Source organism: Hyperolius riggenbachi, chromosome 8 (assembly GCF_040937935.1).
Source record: "Hyperolius riggenbachi isolate aHypRig1 chromosome 8, aHypRig1.pri, whole genome shotgun sequence".
Taxonomy (NCBI): domain Eukaryota; kingdom Metazoa; phylum Chordata; class Amphibia; order Anura; family Hyperoliidae; genus Hyperolius; species Hyperolius riggenbachi.
This window is the reverse complement of record NC_090653.1, coordinates 287555463-287575498: the sequence shown is the minus strand read 5'-3', so window position 1 is coordinate 287575498 and position 20036 is coordinate 287555463. Positions and strand designations below refer to the sequence as shown.

At 48.0% G+C, this 20036-nt stretch overlaps 1 protein-coding gene across 1 annotated transcript in view; it reads left to right on the top strand.

The window, feature by feature from the left end:
* Window positions 1–8744, top strand: part of INPP5E (inositol polyphosphate-5-phosphatase E) — an 84292-nt gene extending 75548 nt beyond the window's left edge. The window contains exons 9-11 of the mRNA XM_068249123.1: window positions 1910–2025; window positions 5009–5145; window positions 8342–8744. Coding sequence (XP_068105224.1) covers window positions 1910–2025; window positions 5009–5145; window positions 8342–8474 — 386 coding nt within the window. The 3' untranslated portion in view covers window positions 8475–8744. The remainder of the gene's footprint in view (window positions 1–1909; window positions 2026–5008; window positions 5146–8341) is intronic.
* The last annotated feature ends 11292 nt before the right edge of the window (window positions 8745–20036 follow it).

Here is a 20036-nt window from a genome sequence, read left to right as displayed (position 1 = left end):
TGAGACTGATCGAACCCTTTCAATTAAAGGACAACTGTAGCAGAGGGGAGGCTGCCATGTTTATTTCCTTTTAAGCAATACCAGTTGCCTGGCAGTCCTGCTGATCTAATTGGCTGCAGCAGTGTCTGAATAACACCAGAAACAAGCATGCAGCTAATCTTGTCAGATCTGACAAAAAGGTCAGAAACACCTGATCTGCTGCATGCTTGTTCAGGGGCTAAGGCTAAAAGTATTAGAGGCAGAGGCTCAGCAAGACAGCCAGGCAACTGGTATAGCTTAAAATGAAATAAATATGGCAGCCACCATATACCTCTCACTACAGTTGTCCTTTAAAGGGAACCTAAACTGAGAAGGATATGGATTTTTCTTTTTAAAATAATACCGGTTGCCTGACTCTCCTGCTGATCCTGTGTCTCTAATGCTTTCAGCCACAGCCCCTCAACAAAGCATGCAGATCAGGTGCTCTAACTTAAGTCAGACTGGATTAGCTACATGCTTGTTTCAGGTGTGTTATTCAGCCACTACTGCAGCCAAAGAGATCAGCAGGGCTGCCAGGCAACTGGTATTGTTTAAAAGGAAACATCCACATCCCTCTCAGTTTAGGTTCTTTTTAAGGCTCATACACACGTGCAACTTTGACCACATGACCAAGCGATTGCACGACTTGTATTTTTCATGCCCCAATCAACTAAAAGACTAACTCATTTGCATACTACACAGGCATGCAAACAACAGACTGCATGATATGGGCGCATATCGTGCAGTCTGTTGTACAAGTCGTTCAAATGACTTGTACACATGCAGCCAACTGCACAATATCAGTCTAACAGTCGTGAGTTGAACCGCCTGTTAGATCGCAGACTAAGCTTGGACTATAATCCATATACATTCGTCAAGGAAGGGTCAGGTGACTCGTAGCATGTAGTGTGTCTTGCTCAATGATCTACAAACGCAAGTTTGAAGCCTGTGGAGTTCCTTTTTCTACAATATTGGATTACACGATATTGGCAGGAGTGGTGTACCTGCAGGAAAAGTGCACCGGCAGATGCTACCTTAATTATGGTATAGCAACCTTCTGAGTATCAAGGTGATTATTCAAATAAGCTTGGACGATAGTTGGGCAGAAAAGTTGCATGTGTGTATGAGCCTTTACAACCAATAATTCTCTTTGAGAAAAAAAAGATTGTTTAAAACCATCAGAAAAAAAAATGCCATTTATGGGGAACTTAAAAGTGAACTGCTTTTTATTTACCCCCCATAAAGGAGGTTTGTAACAGTGTGCCTTTGGGGGTGCTGATTGGGGTGAGAGGCAGTACTTGCCTATGGGGGCTGCTCCTGTAACACCCCCCCCCCCCCATCCATATGGTGGTCGCCATCTCGTCCACACATGCTAGGGTTTAATTTTCCCCGGTTCGGCAGGAAGATGCTGAGATATACTTGCATCCACATACTACACCTCCTGACATGCACTATGGTGCGCAAAGACCGGAAAATAAAACTGCCGCATGTGCGGAGGATATGGCAACCACCGTATGGGGGGGTAAGTACCCCCACCCCCAGTGCACTATTACAAAACTCCTCATTTAAAAAAAAAATGAATTCTGCTGCTCAGTTGCCTTTCACCTTTCTAATGCCTCCTGTGTCACATTCCCTCACTTCCTGTTGCCATTGACACTAGGCGGAAGTGACAGGAAGTCTCCCCAACAAGGACACGGACAGCTGTAAAAGCCCAACAGGTCCCAAACTGTTGCCTCTTTCCCTAACAGGAAGAAGTTGAGTCTGGTGTTCCCCTTTGCTGTGTAGCTGCACATTTTGGGGGGGCAGTGTCCCCCTTTGCGGTGAAGCCCACATTTTGCCCAATCATTTTTTTCTGGGAATATTTGGTAACACTGTTGTTTATTTTATTCAGGTTCGATATTTAAGGGGTTCCAGGAACCGACTATCCAGTTTCTCCCCACATACAAGTTCGACATCGGCAGCGACAAGTACGATTCCACGACGAAGCAGAGGACGCCGTCGTACACGGTAAGAGGCGCTCAGAATCTATGCCGGCACAAATTTACCCCGGAAACTCTGCTATCCAGAAGGGATGAGTAATGAGACGCGAAATATTTTGACTTGCATGCAAATGGTAGGCAGCCAGGGATGGGCCTGTCAGTTGCATTGCCTGCCAATCTGGATTGACCCAAACCCATGGAAATTGTGTTAAGTTTGCATGCGAGCTAAAATGTCTCGTCGACATCTCGCCTGCCAATAAAATATAAAGATAGTAGACGTTTGTATTGTGAGCTGCCGCCATGATGTCCCCTACGCCTCAGCTGGCCAGCCCCCGATGTTGCAGGACGTTTGTTTACATCACATGATGCAGAGGAGCCAATGAGAAGGCAGAAGAGTTTCAGCCAAGTCTATTTGCATCACGCTGTTCACTTCAGTAAGACAGGGAGTGGCCTGTTCTCGCCGTGAACTGCTGCATAGTAGGAATGATCAAGACGATGCAAATATTTCTAAGTTCATGCAGGATTATGTACAGTTTTATGCACAAATATGCCGCTTAAAAATTGACCAATCAAGCCCCACCCAGGTTTAAATCGCTTGATCCATTTCCAAGCTGCATATATTTGCATAAAAATTAACAATTCTGCATGCATTTGGAAATATTTGCATCCTATTGATCATCCCTACTGCAGAAGTCTGAGGGGGACCCTAAAGGACACCTGAAGTAAGAGTTATATGGAGGCTGCCATATTTATTTCCTTTTTAACAATACCAGTTGCCTGGCAGCCTTGCTGATCTATTGGCTGCAGTAGTGTCTGAATCACACGCCAGAAACAAGCATGTAGCTAATCTTGTCAGATCTGACAATGTCAGAAACAAACGATCTACATATGCTTGTTCAGGGGCTATGGCTGAAAGCATTAGAGGCAGAGGGTCAGCAGGACAAGCCAGGCAACTGGTATTGCTTAAAAGGAAATAAATATGGCAGCCTCCATATCACTGTCACTTCAGTTGTCCTTTAACCTCCCTGGCGGTAAGCCCGTGCTGAGCTCGGGCTATGCCGCCGGGAGGCACCGCTCAGGCCCCGCTGGGCCGATTTGCATAATTTTTTTTTTTGCTGCGCGCAGCTAGCACTTTGCTAGCTGCGTGCAGTGCCCGATCGCCGCCGCTACCTGCCGATCCGCGGCTATACGCGTCGCCGCAGCCGCCCCCCCAGACCCCGTGCGCTGCCTGACCAATCAGTGCCAGGCAGCGCTGTGGGGTGGATCGGAGTCCCCTTTGACGTCACGACGTCGATGACGTCATCCCGCCCCATCTCCATGGCGACGGGGGAAGCCCTCCAGGAGATCCCGTTCTTTGAACGGGATCTCTTGATCTCCGATCGCCAGCGGTGATCGGAGGGGCTGGGGGGATGCCGCTGAGCAGCGGCTATCATGTAGCGAGACCTCGTCTCGCTACATGAAGAAATTTTTTTTAAAAAAAAAACCGTATTTACTGCCCCCTGGCGGATTTTGACAAACCGCCAGGAGGGTTAAGCAATACTAGTTGGCAGTTTCCCTGATCATCTGCATCTAATACATTTCTCCACAGCCCCTGAACAAGCATGCAGCAGATCAGGTGCTCTGACTGAAGTCAGACTGGATTAGCTGCATGCTTGTTTCTGGTGTGTGGTTCAGCCACTACTGCAGCCAAAGAGATCAGCAGGACAGCCAGGCAACTGGTATTGTGTAACAGGAAATAAATACAGCAGCCTCCATATCTCTGTCACTTCAGGTTCTCTTATCCTTTTGAAACTTTTTTTTTGTTTTGGTTGAGTTTGGTACATGGACTCCCTTTTTCAGGAAGTTTCAGCAGTGGGGGAGGTTTAGCTCGGCAGAACTGTTGTACTTTCTACTTATAATGCTGTGAGTGCAAAATATTCGAAGTTTTTTTTTAGACAAGACATAGAACATTTATGCCACACTTTTCTCCTGGCGGGCTCAAAGCGCCAAAGCTGTACACTAGGCAGTAGCAGTGTTAGTCTTGCCCAGGGTCTCCTTACTGAATAGGTGCTGGCTTTCTGAACAGGCAGAGCTGAGATTCTAACCCTGGTTTCCTGTATCAGAGGCTGAGCCCTTAACCTTCCTGGCGGTAACGTTCCGGGTAAGCCGCGCAGGAGGTTTTCTCAGGCCCTGCTGGGCCGATTTGCACAAATTTTTTTTTTGCTGCATGCAGCTAGCACTTTGCTAGCTGCGTGAGCACACCGATCGCCGCCGCCCCACGCCGATTCGCCGCGCCGCGCCGCCCCCCCCTAAACCCCTTGCGCAGCCTGGCCTATCAGCGCCAGGCAGCGCTGAGGGGTGGATCGGGACTCCCGATGACGTCATCCCGCCCCGACGCCAAGCCCTCCAGGAAATCTCGTTCTTTGAACGGGATTTCCTGATCGCCGGAGGCGATCGAAGTGGCTAGGGGGATGCCGCTGCACAGCGGCTATAGGGCTCGCTACATGATTTAAAAAAAAAAAAAATTACAAAAAATTGGCTGCGCTGCCCACTGGCGGTTTTTAATAGACCGCCAAGAGGGTTAACCAGCACACTATCCAGCTCCTCTTCAAAGTGAGGAACAATTATTATTATTATTTAGCGATGACATCTTCTCCACCTCAGCTGACTGTACAGATAGCTGCGTCTCTGTGAGGTGGATGCGTTTCCTCAGAGGAGGTTTATAGGCGTTTTCATTAATCCCGCCCCCATCATTTCTCTGCCCAGGAAGGGTTATAGATGTGTGCTTGCTGGAATTAGTCAATGTAGATACTAACAATAAAGGCTTGCATGCAGATTTAATGCAAATGGTATGCAGCTAGGAGTTGAGCCAGTCAAATGCACATTCTGTCGATTTGGATTGGATGTATTCGGAGCTGCTTACAATTTGCATGGCAGCTGCAACGATTGGTGTCTCCTCATCCATATGTAAAATTTACCCTTCATGAAGAAAGCGGAGTTCTGCCTTAATGATTGTGCGCTTCTCCCTGCAGGACAGGATTGTGTACAAGAGTCGGCAGCAGGGGGACATCCGCATCCTGAAATATGACTCCTGCCCCCTGGTGAAGACCTCCGACCACCGACCCGTCTTTGGGCTCTTCGAAGTGCGGATCAGACCGGGCAGAGATAAGTAAGTCTGACTGCAGCACTCTGCTCACACATTCTATGCACTACCTCCTGCTGGCCTCGCCCATGCGGATCAGAACAGGCAGAGATAAGTAAGTCTGACTGCAGCACTCTGCTCACACATTCTATGCACTACCTCCTGCTGGCCCCGCCCATGCGGATCAGAACAGGCAGAGATAAGTAAGTCTGACTGCAGCACTCTGCTCACACATTCTATGCACTGCATCCTGCTGGCTCCGCCCATGCAGATCAGTCTGGGTAGAGATAAGTAAGCCTGACTGCTGTGCTAAAGCGGCACTCTGCTGACACATTCTATGCACTGCATCCTGCTGGCTCCGCCCATGCGGATCAGTCTGGGTAGCGATAAGTAAGCCTGACTGCTGTGCTAAAGCCGCACTCTGCTCACACATTCTATACACTACAACCTGCTGGCCCCGCCCATGCGGATCAGTCTGGGTAGCGATAAGTAAGCCTGACTGCTGTGCTAAAGCGGCACTCTGCTCACACATTCTATTCACTGCATCCTGCTTCGTTAAAAAACCACATTCAGTATTTTAGGCTTTTGTATGCTAATTCATAAAAAAATTCACCGGTGCGGTAGAAGTTCGGTAATTTACCGAAGCCTATTTACATAAAATCTGTGCGGTAACTCAGCAGAGCAGTGTGGAGGAAGGTGTTTTGTTACAAGCTGTTCCGTGCAGCGAGGGCATTACAATAGTAAGAGGCATCCCCACATTCCTTTAGATGTACATGTTTGTTATACTGCCTCTGCTTGCTCTGAATCTGTCTATTAGTCTTTCTTAACATTTTATTTAATTGCCACAGCTTACACGAACTTCCAGGAGACATTACACATGCCCTGCTTAGGTGATTTCCCAACTAGCTCCTCTGCCTTGTCAATCAGGAACCTAAGAGGTTAAATGGCCAAAGGCTTCAGGGGAAACCTGTTTCTTCCGTTCTCTCTGCTCACTGCCTGGGGGGTAGAAAAGTTTGTCCCTTCCAGAGAAGCCTGCGGTTCCTGTCGACACCATCAGCGGGACTTGCAGGAGACGGGCTGTTTCTATTGGCTCCCTGCTCCTGTCAGTCACAGCTGTCTCTGCTTCTGAGTCACAGTGCTGCACAGGCTCACACGGTTTACTCCACACCAGAGGTTTACTGCAGGTTCTCCTGTTTATGAATTGACATTTACTGGCGTGTTGAGGTATTTACAGCACAAGTCGGTAATTTACCTCACTGCTTGGTAATTTCAGCTTTTCATGCGGTAACAGCCTTTATGAATTGACATTTTCCTAAGTGCTCGGTAAAGTCAGCTGTTTTTTGCATTACCGAATGCGGTAACGCTTTATGAATCAAGGCCAAAGCCTGTTCTCGCCAGGCTGGTTGCCGCGTACGTTTTGCTAATTTTTCCTCGCCTGCTGCTGTCACATTTAGCTCCTCCTTGTCCACTGCTCAGGTCCACTGCAAGCCGCCTCCTCCGCGTCCCGGAAGAAGCGTCAGCCTCCCACTGGATTGCAGCAGACCAATGGGAACCCTTTGTGGTTTCAGGGAGGAGTCCCACGTGTTTGTTAATATCCAGCGGAGCCTGATGCTTCTGATTGGATCTGTATACTGGCGCGTCTCTCCTGCAGTGGACCGGAATGTGCCGGTGGTAAAGGAGGAGCCAAATGTGACGGCGGCAGGCATACTGAGCGGGTGCCGATGCGAAACTGGAAAAGCTGATGCCCAATATATAAATCTGATTGGTTTGAAACTGAAATTGGAGAAGTTTTTTATCCAGTATCGTGTGAATTCGCCCTTATTCCCGCTAGTCCAACCAATAGGAAATAGAGCCTATATACCCTAATAGTGACCCAGAACCGGTATGCTGATTGGGTGACTAATGGCCACATGCTTAATCCAGGTACAGTGAGGGCTTGTTCGCACTGCAGGCGGTTTCTGCTTTTTTTCACCCGCGTGCCGTTTTTAAAAACGCCCCCCTGACTGTGTGGACAATGAATGTCCATGAGAAGGTTCCTATCAGCGCGGTTAGTGCACTGTGCGGCTACCAAAGCAGTGCGTGTACCATTTATGAGGAGATTCTGCCTCAATGGAAAGTATAGGAGAAACGTAAAATGCTCACAAAATCGCTTTGTGCAGTGATTGCGTTCGCGTTTTTAAGAATAAATACATTGGCCTCAATTCACTAAGCTTAACTCCTGTCTTTAATACCTCTTCTGAGCTGTTTTACAGTTATCACCATGGTGATATAATTGTGATAACTGTAAAACAGCTCTGAAGAGTTAAAGACAGGTTAGTGAATTGAGGCATTTATTTTTTTCCGGGTCAAAGAGTTCACTGCCTTACTTGCGTCGGGGAGTAAATTACAAAACCGCTTGGAAAAAACGCTTAGAGAAACGTTAACCACAAAAACAAATTTCCCACCCAAGCCCCGGGAATAGGGAAAAAAAAAGACGCCTAAAAAACAGCCCAACGTGAGCCAAACGCAATGTGAACAAGGCCTCAATGAGACTTACCATATTAAGACCCTCCGGACTACAAGATGCACTTAGATTTAGAGGGCTAAAAATATGCTAAACCTGGTGCGTCCATAGTCCAGGAGCATCTTGTAGATGTTCTCTGCCAATTATTGTGTCCCTTCTGTCCCCCCTTGTCTGAGACCCCCCCCAGTATACTTATCAGCAGCGGCAGCACAGCTCACTTGGCCCGCGGCGATCACAGACCTCTCTCTTTCACAGCTCCCCTAGTGCCGCCTTCAGCTGATCACATCATTAGCAGAAGCTGGCACTAGGGGAGCAGTGCCGGAGAGGAGAGGTCTCTGATCGCCACTGGAACTGATGGATTAGGTGAGCTAAGCTGCCGCTTCTGATACTTATATACGGGATAGAGGGGTACAAACTGTGTACCATAGCGGGAGTTCCCAACATCGCGGTGTGTTGTATCGGGGGGCGATCGTACGTTGAGGAATTCCTGTATTTAGCATATAAGACACAGGAACGTTTTTCTCCACCTTTTTAAGGGAGAATAAGTGCATCTTATGCTGTGTAATTATTTTGAGTTGATGCTTATTTCATATATATTTGTGCAGCTTGGAAACAGGTGCATCCGCTTATTGTTATTGGTCCATGTCCAGTGCCGGCCTCCATACATACCGCCTCCCCTCTTTGCAGCTCCTCCCTATATTGACGTCTCTCTCGTTGCAGCATTCCGTTGGCCGCTGGGCTCTTTGACCGCGAGTTGTATCTTCTGGGCATCAAGCGGCGGATCTCCCAGCAGTTGCAGAGCCGCCAGACAGTGAAGAATCAGAAGAACAGCGCGGTGTGTGCGATTTCCTGACCGCCGAGCGGCCGCACACACAAAGCTTCTGCTGCACTTTATACATCATGGCTTCCTGCGAGTGTTCAGTCTGTGGACAGAATCCACCAATCACTGCGCTAAGAGCATGTGATGTCATCGCCGGCTCCTGAATCGTGGGCGGAGCCTGTCTGACACACTGGCTAAATATTGATGCGGCGTAGAAGAATTTCAAGTTTACAAGAAAAATGCTGCGCTGCCCAGAACAAAACAATCCCCCCAATAATAAACCTTATAAGTCAATGATCAATATCCAAAGAGAGTTCTGTGAGTGCGCTGTGGTCAGTCCTGTATGTAGCTGCAATCTTAGGTGCGATGCACTCCACTGCGCGCTCCCAATTATCAGTCCTACAAAAGACAACCTTACACAGCGTAATACTGTTATGGTACAATTGCTGGCATGCTAGGGCGGAGCCAGTACGCCTGACGCAGGTCACGTGATCGTACGCAATACGTCAGTCCGGGGAGGTGCGGGAGCCGGCAGAGCGGGACGGCTATCGGAGGAAAAGCGCATTGAACCCATGAGACTTGCCGTCATGACATGCTAATCCTTCCCATTGGGAGCTTGTAAGTTACGGGAGTGCGCGAGAGGTGCAGTTCTGTTTTATCTGGAGCTAACATATTGCGCTATGGACATTTTTTTATTGTGTTTTATTAAAGGGGTTCTGTGGGGGAACCTGAGGATAAAAACTGCCACTTACCTGGGGCTTCTATCTACCCCATGTAGCAGTAATGTCCCACGCCGTCCTTCTCCGATCAGATGTTCCCCGGCGCCGGGCATTATTCGTCTGTCATAGCCGAATAATGCGTGCTGCCGTTCGCGTACTCGGAAGCTTACTCCGCAGGCGCAGTGCGAAGCTTTCAGGTACTGTGCCTGCGCAGTAAACTTCCGATGACGTGGGAGCGAGCAGGGCTGCGGCCGCAGTTGGACAGTGTGACGCACTAGATCGGTGCCAGCGGTGGGGAACGGCGGATCGGAGGAGGACGGCGTGGGACATTACTGCTACATGGGGCAGATAGGGGCCCCAGGTAAGTGGCAGTTTTTATCCTCAGTTTCCCCCACAGAACCCCTTTAAAGGCCATTTTATGATCTGATTTGGATATGATCACTGATGTCCTGAGTGATACATATGTAATTATGCAAGATTTCCACCTGCATATGGTGGTTTACATCTGGTGAGTCTTTTTGGTTTATAAGGTGGTGAGCACCACGCGTTAGCACTGCTCGTCATGAGCACTTGAGTTGTGGAGCATGCCAGCGATTGTCCCATAACAGTATTACGCTATGCAAGGGTGTCTTTTCTCGGACTGATAATTGGGAGCGCGGTGGAGTGCATTGCATCTAAGATTGTGGCGTAGAAGAATGGCGCCTCTACTGCATACAGCCAATCGGAAGCCTCGAACCTCCAGCGTCTTAGGACTGTAACGTCATTCCGTTAACGGTTAAGTGGAACTCCACCCTGAGGTTTTCTGATTTGGATGGAGGGAATATTTCAGGAGTTGCTTTTGCTGCCAGAATCATTCCTTCTTACTTCTCGTTTGTATTGATACTAAAGGGAGTATCACAAGACCTCAGCGATTGCATCGATATATTCAATCTTGATCTCTGTGCCCAGATCAGCACAGTCCTGCAGTCACCTGACGCTCAGACAGACATACCGGTGACCATCACCACAGCATACCACAGATAGGGTCAGTAGAGTTCAAAGTGCAAATGTTAAAGAGGAACTCCAGTGAAAATAATGTGATAAAAAAGTGCTTCATTTTTACAATAATTATGATTTAGTCAGTGTTTGCCCATTGTAAAATCTTTTCTCTCTCTGATTTACATTCTGACATTTATCACATGGTGACATCTTTACTGCTGGTAGGTAATGTCACTGGAAGGAGATGCTGCTTGCTTTTTTGGCAGTTGTAAACAGCTGTTATTTCCCACAATGCAACAAGGCTCCCACAGTGTGATGTCAGAACCATGGTCCTGACATCACACTGTGGGAGGGGTTTCACCACAATATCAGTCATACAGCGCCCCCTGATGGTCTGTTTGTGAAAAGGAATAGATTTCTCATGGGAATCATTGGTTACAGTTTCTCTTTAAATGAAAGCAGTGTGAGGAGCTTGGGTTACACTATGACAAGGACCCTTCAGATTAATAGCAGGGGCCTAACTAGCGGGGAGCAGCCCTTGTGATTGCAGGGGGGCCCAGAGATTTGGGGAGCCCCAACTACTAACCTCCCCTTCCTCCCATACAGATCAGGTGTTATGTGGCTACACCTGTTAGGGGTGTGAAGATCAGGATGACCACATTTGTTTTATGACCCTTGTGAGATGGGGGCCCCCAGGGGAGGGAATATTGGGGGGCCTTGTGAATTGTGGTGACACCATAGTGCATAAAGTGTGAGTGTAGAATCGGTAATTGTAATGCCCACTCTTCAAACCCGACCCCTGAGGACGGCCGAAGGCCAAAGCTGGTTGGATTTGCAGTATGGGCATTACAATTACCGATTCTACACTCGCACTTCATGCACTATTTGAAGGGCCCTTGTCCTAGGGGCCCACATTGTAAGTAACCCATGTTCCTCATACTGCTTTCATTGGATTTTCATTAAAGGGGCAGTTTAGTGAAAATTATTTTCCATTAACCTCCCTGGCGTTCTATTAAGATCGCCAGGGCGGCTGCGGGAGGGTTTTTTTTTTAAATTAAAAAAAAACTGTTTCATGCAGCCAACTGAAAGTTGGCTGCATGAAAGCCCACTAGAGGGTGCTCCGGATGCGTTGTTCTGATCACCTCCGGCGCCCAGAATAAACAAGGAAGGCCGCAATGAGCAGCCTTCCTTGTTTTGCTTACATCGTCGCCATAGCAACGATCGGAGTGACGTCATGGACGTCAGCCGCCTCCGATCCAGCCCTTAGCGCTGGCCGGAACTTTTGTTCCGGCTGCGCAGGGCTCGGGCGGCTGGAGGGGCCCTCTTTCGCCGCTGCTCGCGGCGGATCGCCGCAGAGCGGCGGCGATCAGGCAGCACACGCGGCTGGCAAAGTGCCGGCTGCGTGTGCTGCTTTTTATTTTGCAAAAATCGGCCCAGCAGGGCCTGAGCGGCGACCTCCGGCGGTGATGGACGGATATATTCGTCCATACCGCTGAGGTGGTTAATTACATATCAGTTATCTAATAAGGAGAGCATACATTTCTCCATGGACCTTGTGTTAAAAAAAAAAAAGTAGATGATAACACTAATTCTGCTTTGTAAGACAGCTGAGCTTATGCTCTAATGCTGGGTACACACTGAGATTTAATAGTTTTCACTAAACTGCCCCTTTAAACATTTGATGTACTTTGAACACGATACTGACCCCTATCTGTGGTGACGGTTGTCGGTATGTCTGTCTGAGTACCGGGGGATGCAGCTCTGTGCTGATCTGGGCACAGATACCCAGACTGAATATATCCATGCAAGCGCTGAGGTCTCGTTTGTGACAACGTTGCACTGATGCTGTCGTTAGGAGCCTCTGGCAGCTGCACTGATCCAAGGGAATAACATCCAGCTTCAGAGAACCTGTATCACCATCTTCTCCTATATATACCAAAGGAAGTATAACGATATCTTCCATGGAGACACAAACAGCTATAACAACCTTCCCCCGCTCCATCTAAAACATGTCAAACTCCAGCACGCAGGCCAAATCTGGCCCTCAGAGCCATTAAATTTGGCCCTCAAGTGGTTTCTCCACTTTGCATTATGTTTGACCCACTCTAGACCACCAGGGAAGCTATTTGTGGGAGGGAGGGGGAAAGCACTAAACACCAGGGAACTGTATAGGGGAGGGAGGAGCACTAGACAGCAAGGAACTGTACGGGGAGGGGGGCATTAGACCCCTGGAACTTTATAAGGAATGGAAGTGGTCAGTAAACATTGAGGTTGGCCCGCAACTTGGTCCCAGCGCACAATTTTGGCCCACTTTGTATTTGAATTTGACCCCTTATCTAAAACTACAATTACAGCACCTGATACTTCGGTTCTTACACTGGAAGACAAAGTCCCACACAGTGACATCATCCAACCACTAGCGATGCTACGACACAAGCCTGCAGGGGAAGGTCTAGAGGCAAACTCCCAGCATGCACCTTTGCTTGGCCTTCATGTGACATACTGTAATGTAATATTTGTAAATATCTATTTATCTTTCCAGAAATCGAGAAATAAAATCATTCCTCACCTCAACTGTCTGTTGTTGGAGTAAATCTGTGATATTCTAAGCACATGGTAACACCAGTGACATCACTGACTCCTCAAACATGAGAACACAGCTTAGCCAATCACTAGAGACCAGTGACATCACTGACACCTCATATACACGAGAACGCAGCCTATCCAATCGCTAGAGACCAGTGACATCACTGACACCTCATATACACGAGAACGCAGCCTAGCCAATCGCTAGAGACCAGTGACATCACTGACACCTCATATACATGAGAATGCAGCCTATCCAATCACTAGAGACCAGTGACATCACTGACTCCTCATATACACAAGAACACAGCCTATCCAATCGCTAGAGACCAGTGACATCACTGACTCCTCATATACACAAGAACGCAGCCTATCCAATCGCTAGAGACCAGTGACATCACTGACACCTCATATCCATGAGAACGCAGCCTATCCAATCGCTAGAGACCAGTGACATCACTGACGCCTCATATCCATGAGAACGCAGCCTATCCAATCACTAGAGACCAGTGACATCACTGACACCTCATATACATGAGAACGCAGCCTATCCAATCACTAGAGACCAGTGACATCACTGACACCTCATATACATGAGAACGCAGCCTATCCAATCGCCAGAGACCAGTGACATCACTGACACCTCATATACATGAGAACGCAGCTTATCCAATCGCTAGAGACCAGTGACATCACTGACTCCTCATATACACGAGAACGCAGCCTATCCAATCGCTAGAGACCAGTGACATCACTGACACCTCATATACATGAGAACGCAGCCTATCCAATCGCTAGAGACCAGTGACATCACTGACACCTCATATACATGAAAACGCAGCCTATCCAATCACTAGAGACCAGTGACATCACTGACGCCTCATATACATGAGAACGCAGCCTATCCAATCACTAGAGACCAGTGACATCACTGACGCCTTATACACATGAGAACGCAGCCTATCCAATCGCTAGAGACCAGTGACATCACTGACACCTCATATACATGAGAACGCAGCCTATCCAATCACTGGAGACCAGTGACATCACTGACACCTCATACACATGAGAATGCAGCCTATCCTATCACTAGAGACCAGTGACATCACTGACACCGTATATACATGAGAACGCAGCCTATCCAATCGCTAGAGACCAGTGACATCACTGACACCTCATATACATGAGAACGCAGCCTATCCAATCGCTAGAGACCAGTGACATCACTGACACCTCATATACATGAGAACGCAGCCTATCCAATCACTAGAGACCAGTGACATCACTGACGCCTTATACACATGAGAACGCAGCCTATCCAATCACTAGAGACCAGTGACATCACTGACACCTCATACACATGAGAACGCAGCCTATCCAATCACTAGAGACCAGTGACATCACTGACACCTCATATACATGAGAACGCAGCCTATCCAATCACTAGAGACCAGTGACATCACTGACACCTCATATACATGAGAACGCAGCCTATCCAATCACTGGAGACCAGTGACATCACTGACAACTCATATACATGAGAACACAGCCTATCCAATCACTAGAGACCAGTGACATCACTGACACCTCATATACATGAGAACGCAGCCTATCCAATCACTAGAGACCAGTGACATCACTGACACCTCATATACATGAGAACGCAGCCTATCCAATCACTGGGGACCAGTGACATCACTGACACCTCATATACATGAGAACGCAGCCTATCCAATCACTGGGGACCAGTGACATCACTGACACCTCATATACGTGAGAACACAGCCTATCCAATCACTAGAGACCAGTGACATCACTGACTCCTCATATACACAAGAACGCAGCCTATCCAATCACTAGAGACCAGTGACATCACTGACACCTCCTCTACATGAGAACGCAGCCTATCCAATCACTAGAGACCAGTGACATCACTGACACCTCCTCTACATGAGAACGCAGCCTATCCAATCGCTAGAGACCAGTGACATCACTGACACCTCATATACATGAGAACGCAGCCTATCCAATCACTAGAGACCGGTGACATCACTGACACCTCCTCTACATGAGAACGCAGCCTATCCAATCACTAGAGACCAGTGACATCACTGACACCTCATATACATGAGAACGCAGCCTATCCAATCACTAGAGACCAGTGACATCACTGACACCTCATATACATGAGAACGCAGCCTATCCAATCACTGGAGACCAGTGACATCACTGACACCTCATACACATGAGAACGCAGCCTATCCAATCACTAGAGACCAGTGACATCACTGACACCTCATATACATGAGAACGCAGCCTATCCAATCACTAGAGACCAGTGACATCACTGACACCTCATATACATGAGAACGCAGCCTATCCAATCACTAGAGACCGGTGACATCACTGACGCCTCATATACATGAGAACGCAGCCTATCCAATCACTAGAGACAAGTGACATCACTGACACCTCATACACATGAGAATGCAGCCTATCCTATCACTAGAGACCAGTGACATCACTGACACCGTATATACATGAGAACGCAGCCTATCCAATCGCTAGAGACCAGTGACATCACTGACACCTCATATACATGAGAACGCAGCCTATCCAATCGCTAGAGACCAGTGACATCACTGACACCTCATATACATGAGAACGCAGCCTATCCAATTACTAGAGACCAGTGACATCACTGACGCCTTATACACATGAGAACGCAGCCTATCCAATCACTAGAGACCAGTGACATCACTGACACCTCATATACATGAGAACGCAGCCTATCCAATCACTAGAGACCAGTGACATCACTGACACCTCATATACATGAGAACGCAGCCTATCCAATCACTGGAGACCAGTGACATCACTGACACCTCATATACATGAGAACACAGCCTATCCAATCACTAGAGACCAGTGACATCACTGACACCTCATATACATGAGAACGCAGCCTATCCAATCACTAGAGACCAGTGACATCACTGACACCTCATATACATGAGAACGCAGCCTATCCAATCACTGGAGACCAGTGACATCACTGACACCTCATATACATGAGAACACAGCCTATCCAATCACTAGAGACCAGTGACATCACTGACACCTCATATACATGAGAACGCAGCCTATCCAATCACTAGAGACCAGTGACATCACTGACACCTCATATACATGAGAACGCAGCCTATCCAATCACTGGGGACCAGTGACATCACTGACACCTCATATACATGAGAACGCAGCCTATCCAATCACTGGGGACCAGTGACATCACTGACACCTCATATACGTGAGAACACAGCCTATCCAATCACTAGAGACCAGTGACATCACTGACCCCTCATATACATGAGAACGCAGCCTATCCAATCACTAGAGACCAGTGACATCACTGACACCTCATATACATGAGAACGCAGCCTATCCAATCACTAGAGACCAGTGACATCACTGACACCTCATATACATGAGAACGCAGCCTATCCAATCACTGGGGACCAGTGACATCACTGACACCTCATATACATGAGAACGCAGCCTATCCAATCACTGGGGACCAGTGACATCACTGACACCTCATATACGTGAGAACACAGCCTATCCAATCACTAGAGACCAGTGACATCACTGACCCCTCATATACGTGAGAACACAGCCTATCCAATCACTAGAGACCAGTGACATCACTGACACCTCATATACATGAGAACGCAGCCTATCCAATCACTGGGGACCAGTGACATCACTGACACCTCATATACGTGAGAACACAGCCTATCCAATCACTAGAGACCAGTGACATCACTGACTCCTCATATACACAAGAACGCAGCCTATCCAATCACTAGAGACCAGTGACATCACTGACACCTCCTCTACATGAGAACGCAGCCTATCCAATCACTAGAGACCAGTGACATCACTGACACCTCCTCTACATGAGAACGCAGCCTATCCAATCGCTAGAGACCAGTGACATCACTGACACCTCATATACATGAGAACGCAGCCTATCCAATCACTAGAGACCGGTGACATCACTGACACCTCCTCTACATGAGAACGCAGCCTATCCAATCACTAGAGACCAGTGACATCACTGACACCTCATATACATGAGAACGCAGCCTATCCAATCACTAGAGACCAGTGACATCACTGACACCTCATATACATGAGAACGCAGCCTATCCAATCACTAGAGACCGGTGACATCACTGACACCTCATATACATGAGAACGCAGCCTATCCAATCACTAGAGACCAGTGACATCACTGACGCCTTATATACATGAGGACGCAGCCTATCCAATCACTAGAGACCAGTGACATCACTGACACCTCATATCCATGAGAACACAGCCTATCCAATCACTAGAGACCAGTGACATCACTGACACCTCATATACATGAGAACGCAGCCTGTCCAAACACTAGAGACCAGTGACATCACTGACACCTCATATACATGAGAACGCAGCCTATCCAAACACTAGAGACCAGTGACATCACTGACACCTCCTCTACATGAGAACGCAGCCTATCCAATCACTAGAGACCAGTGACATCACTGACGCCTCATATACATGAGAACGCAGCCTATCCAATCACTAGAGACCGGTGACATCACTGACACCTCCTCTACATGAGAGCGCAGCCTATCCAATCACTGGAGACAAGTGACATCATATACATGAGAACGCAGCCTATCCAATCACTTTTGTTTGTACAGCACTGCGATCTAATGCAGCACTGTACTGGGGACAGCCCTGTCACTCGGCTGACCCCTGGAGAGGCTCCGATCGCGATTCCCTCTCATAGGCTGATACCCATGACAGAGGATCGCCCTGATTGGCTGGCGGGGGAATAACAAAATAGTAATTTATTTATTTTTTGGAAAAGTGCTGTGTTGGTGGCGTAGAGGTGGGCGAACAGTTAGGTTGTGTTAGCCGAACTGTTCGGGCTGCCCAACCTGTTATATTGATGTGGCTTTTACTACTTCCGGGCATGGGCGTCCGAGCCATTAGGCAGCTATAAATTTTCGCCTAAGGCGACAGGAAGAGGCAAGGGCGCTTCTGCACTGAGTAGTGAGAGAAGAAATGCCTCTCAGCTGACTCAGGTGTCAGTTTACACAGCAGCAGCGGGCTGACTGGACTTCAGCTCAATGATTCAAAGAACCACAGTAATGAATAAGTCAGTGAGAGAAGGCACTCATCCTAGTCAGGGATCCGAGGAGTACAGCATCATCAGCTCCTGAGTCCAACTCCTGAGAATTCAGTCCCTCTCTCTCTGCTACTGCTAACTGATGTTAGAGACTGTGTAGCAGCCAGGCATTGACTTCCCCCCCAGGCCGCCTTTCATTCAATGATTTAGGGTTGGTCCTGTGTCTGCTGTATTCAGGTTTGTTGATGTAAGGCAATGTAAAATACTAGGCTAGCTGATAAAAGTGCAATTAGAGGGCAGGCTAGCTGGTAAATATACACAGCATGATGTAGAACTCGTCTGGAGGGTCAGTGGGAAAAATCTGTCTGGTCTCTCTCCATTGTTAGAATGACTGCATGTGCAGATAAGGTCTTAAACAGGTTGAAAAGTTTTGACAGTCCCTAGACTCCAGGAGGGCTGCTTGCTGACTTGTGTAAGAGATTGGCAGGGACAGCAGTCCTATTACCAGCAACTAGTCTCTGTGTAATGTGGGACTGCAATACAGATAAACTGCTCCATCTCAGGCTATTCTCAGTCTCACTCCACTCCTCCTATCTCTGTATGTGTATAGTGTATGTCTACTGTGTGCTGTGTACAGTGTGGTGTGTGTTGTGTGCAGTGTGTGTACTGTGTGTGTGTGTATGTTGTGTGCAGTGTGTGTACTGTGTGTGTGTGTGTGTGTGCAGTGTGTGTGCAGTGTGTGTACTGTGTGTGTGTGTACGTGTCTAAAGTGTGTGTGTGTGTGTGTGTACTGTGTATAGTGTGTATGTTGTGTGCAGTGTGTGTGTGTGTATAGTGTGTGTACTGTGCTGTGCATGTCTAGTGTGTGTACTGTGTATAGTGTGTATGTTGTGTACTGTGTATAGTGTGTATGTTGTGTACTGTGTGTGTGTGTGTGTACTGTGCTGTGCATGTCTAGTGTGTGTGTGCACTGTGTATAGTGTGTAGGTTGTGTGCAGTGTGTGTACTGTGTGTGTGTGTGTGTACACTGTGTGTGTGTGTATAGTGTGTGTGTGTGTGTGTGTGTGTGTGTGTGTACTGTGTGTGGTGTGTGTGGTGTGCGTGAGTGCATGCCGCAATAAGTATATTTTATGGTGAAACGCTCTGCTGCATAACTATTTTCTGGTGAACCCATGCCGCAATAAGTACATTTTCTGGTGAAACGCTGCTGCATTATGATTTTCGGGGGTCTTGGGGGTGGGGTTCACCACAGGAGTGGTGTTCACCATGAGGGGTGCGGGGTATGGGACTGGGGGCAATCACGGGGGGGGGGGGGTGCCACAGGATTTCTTGCCTGGAGTGACAAAATGGCTAGAGACGCCCCTGCTTCCGGGTCGCAATGACCCGGAGTAGTACGTCTGCGCTGGCCCGGCGGAGCGCGTCCTAGATCGAGCTCCCGTTGCCGGGCACTCTCTGCGCATGTGTGTGACGTCAAGAGTGACGTCACACACATGCGCAGAGAGTGCCCGGCAACGGGAGCGCGATCTAGGACGCGCTCCGCCGGGCCAGCGCAGACGTACTACTCCGGGTCATTGCGACCCGGAAGTAGTAAAAGCCACATCAATATAACAGGTTGGGCAGCCCGAACAGTTCGGCTAACACAGCCGAACTGTTCGCCTACCTCTATTGGTGGGCAGAAAAGGGTGTGGGGAGTCACTTGATATGGCTCTGCAGCGAACCCTTAAAGCTGCACAGCACATAATTGTAAATAACAGCCTGGTCACTGGGGGAGTGTAAGCCTGTGGTCTTGAACTGCGTAATATGTTGGCGCTTTATAAATACAATAAATAATAATAATAACTGGTTAAAAGGAAACATCCATGTCCCTCTCAGTTTAGGTTCACTTTAACAAGAAATAAATATGGCAGCTAGGGATGATCAATGAGATGCAAATTGTTCTGAAATGTATGCAAATTTTTATGCAAATATATGCAGTTTGAAAACAGACCAATCAATTTAAACCCAGGTTTAAATTGATTGGTCCATTTTCAAACTGCATATATTTGCATCAACTCGGATATCTGTGATCATCCCTAATGGCAGCCACCATATACCGCCCCCTTCAGGTGTGCTGGTACATGTTGTCTTCCT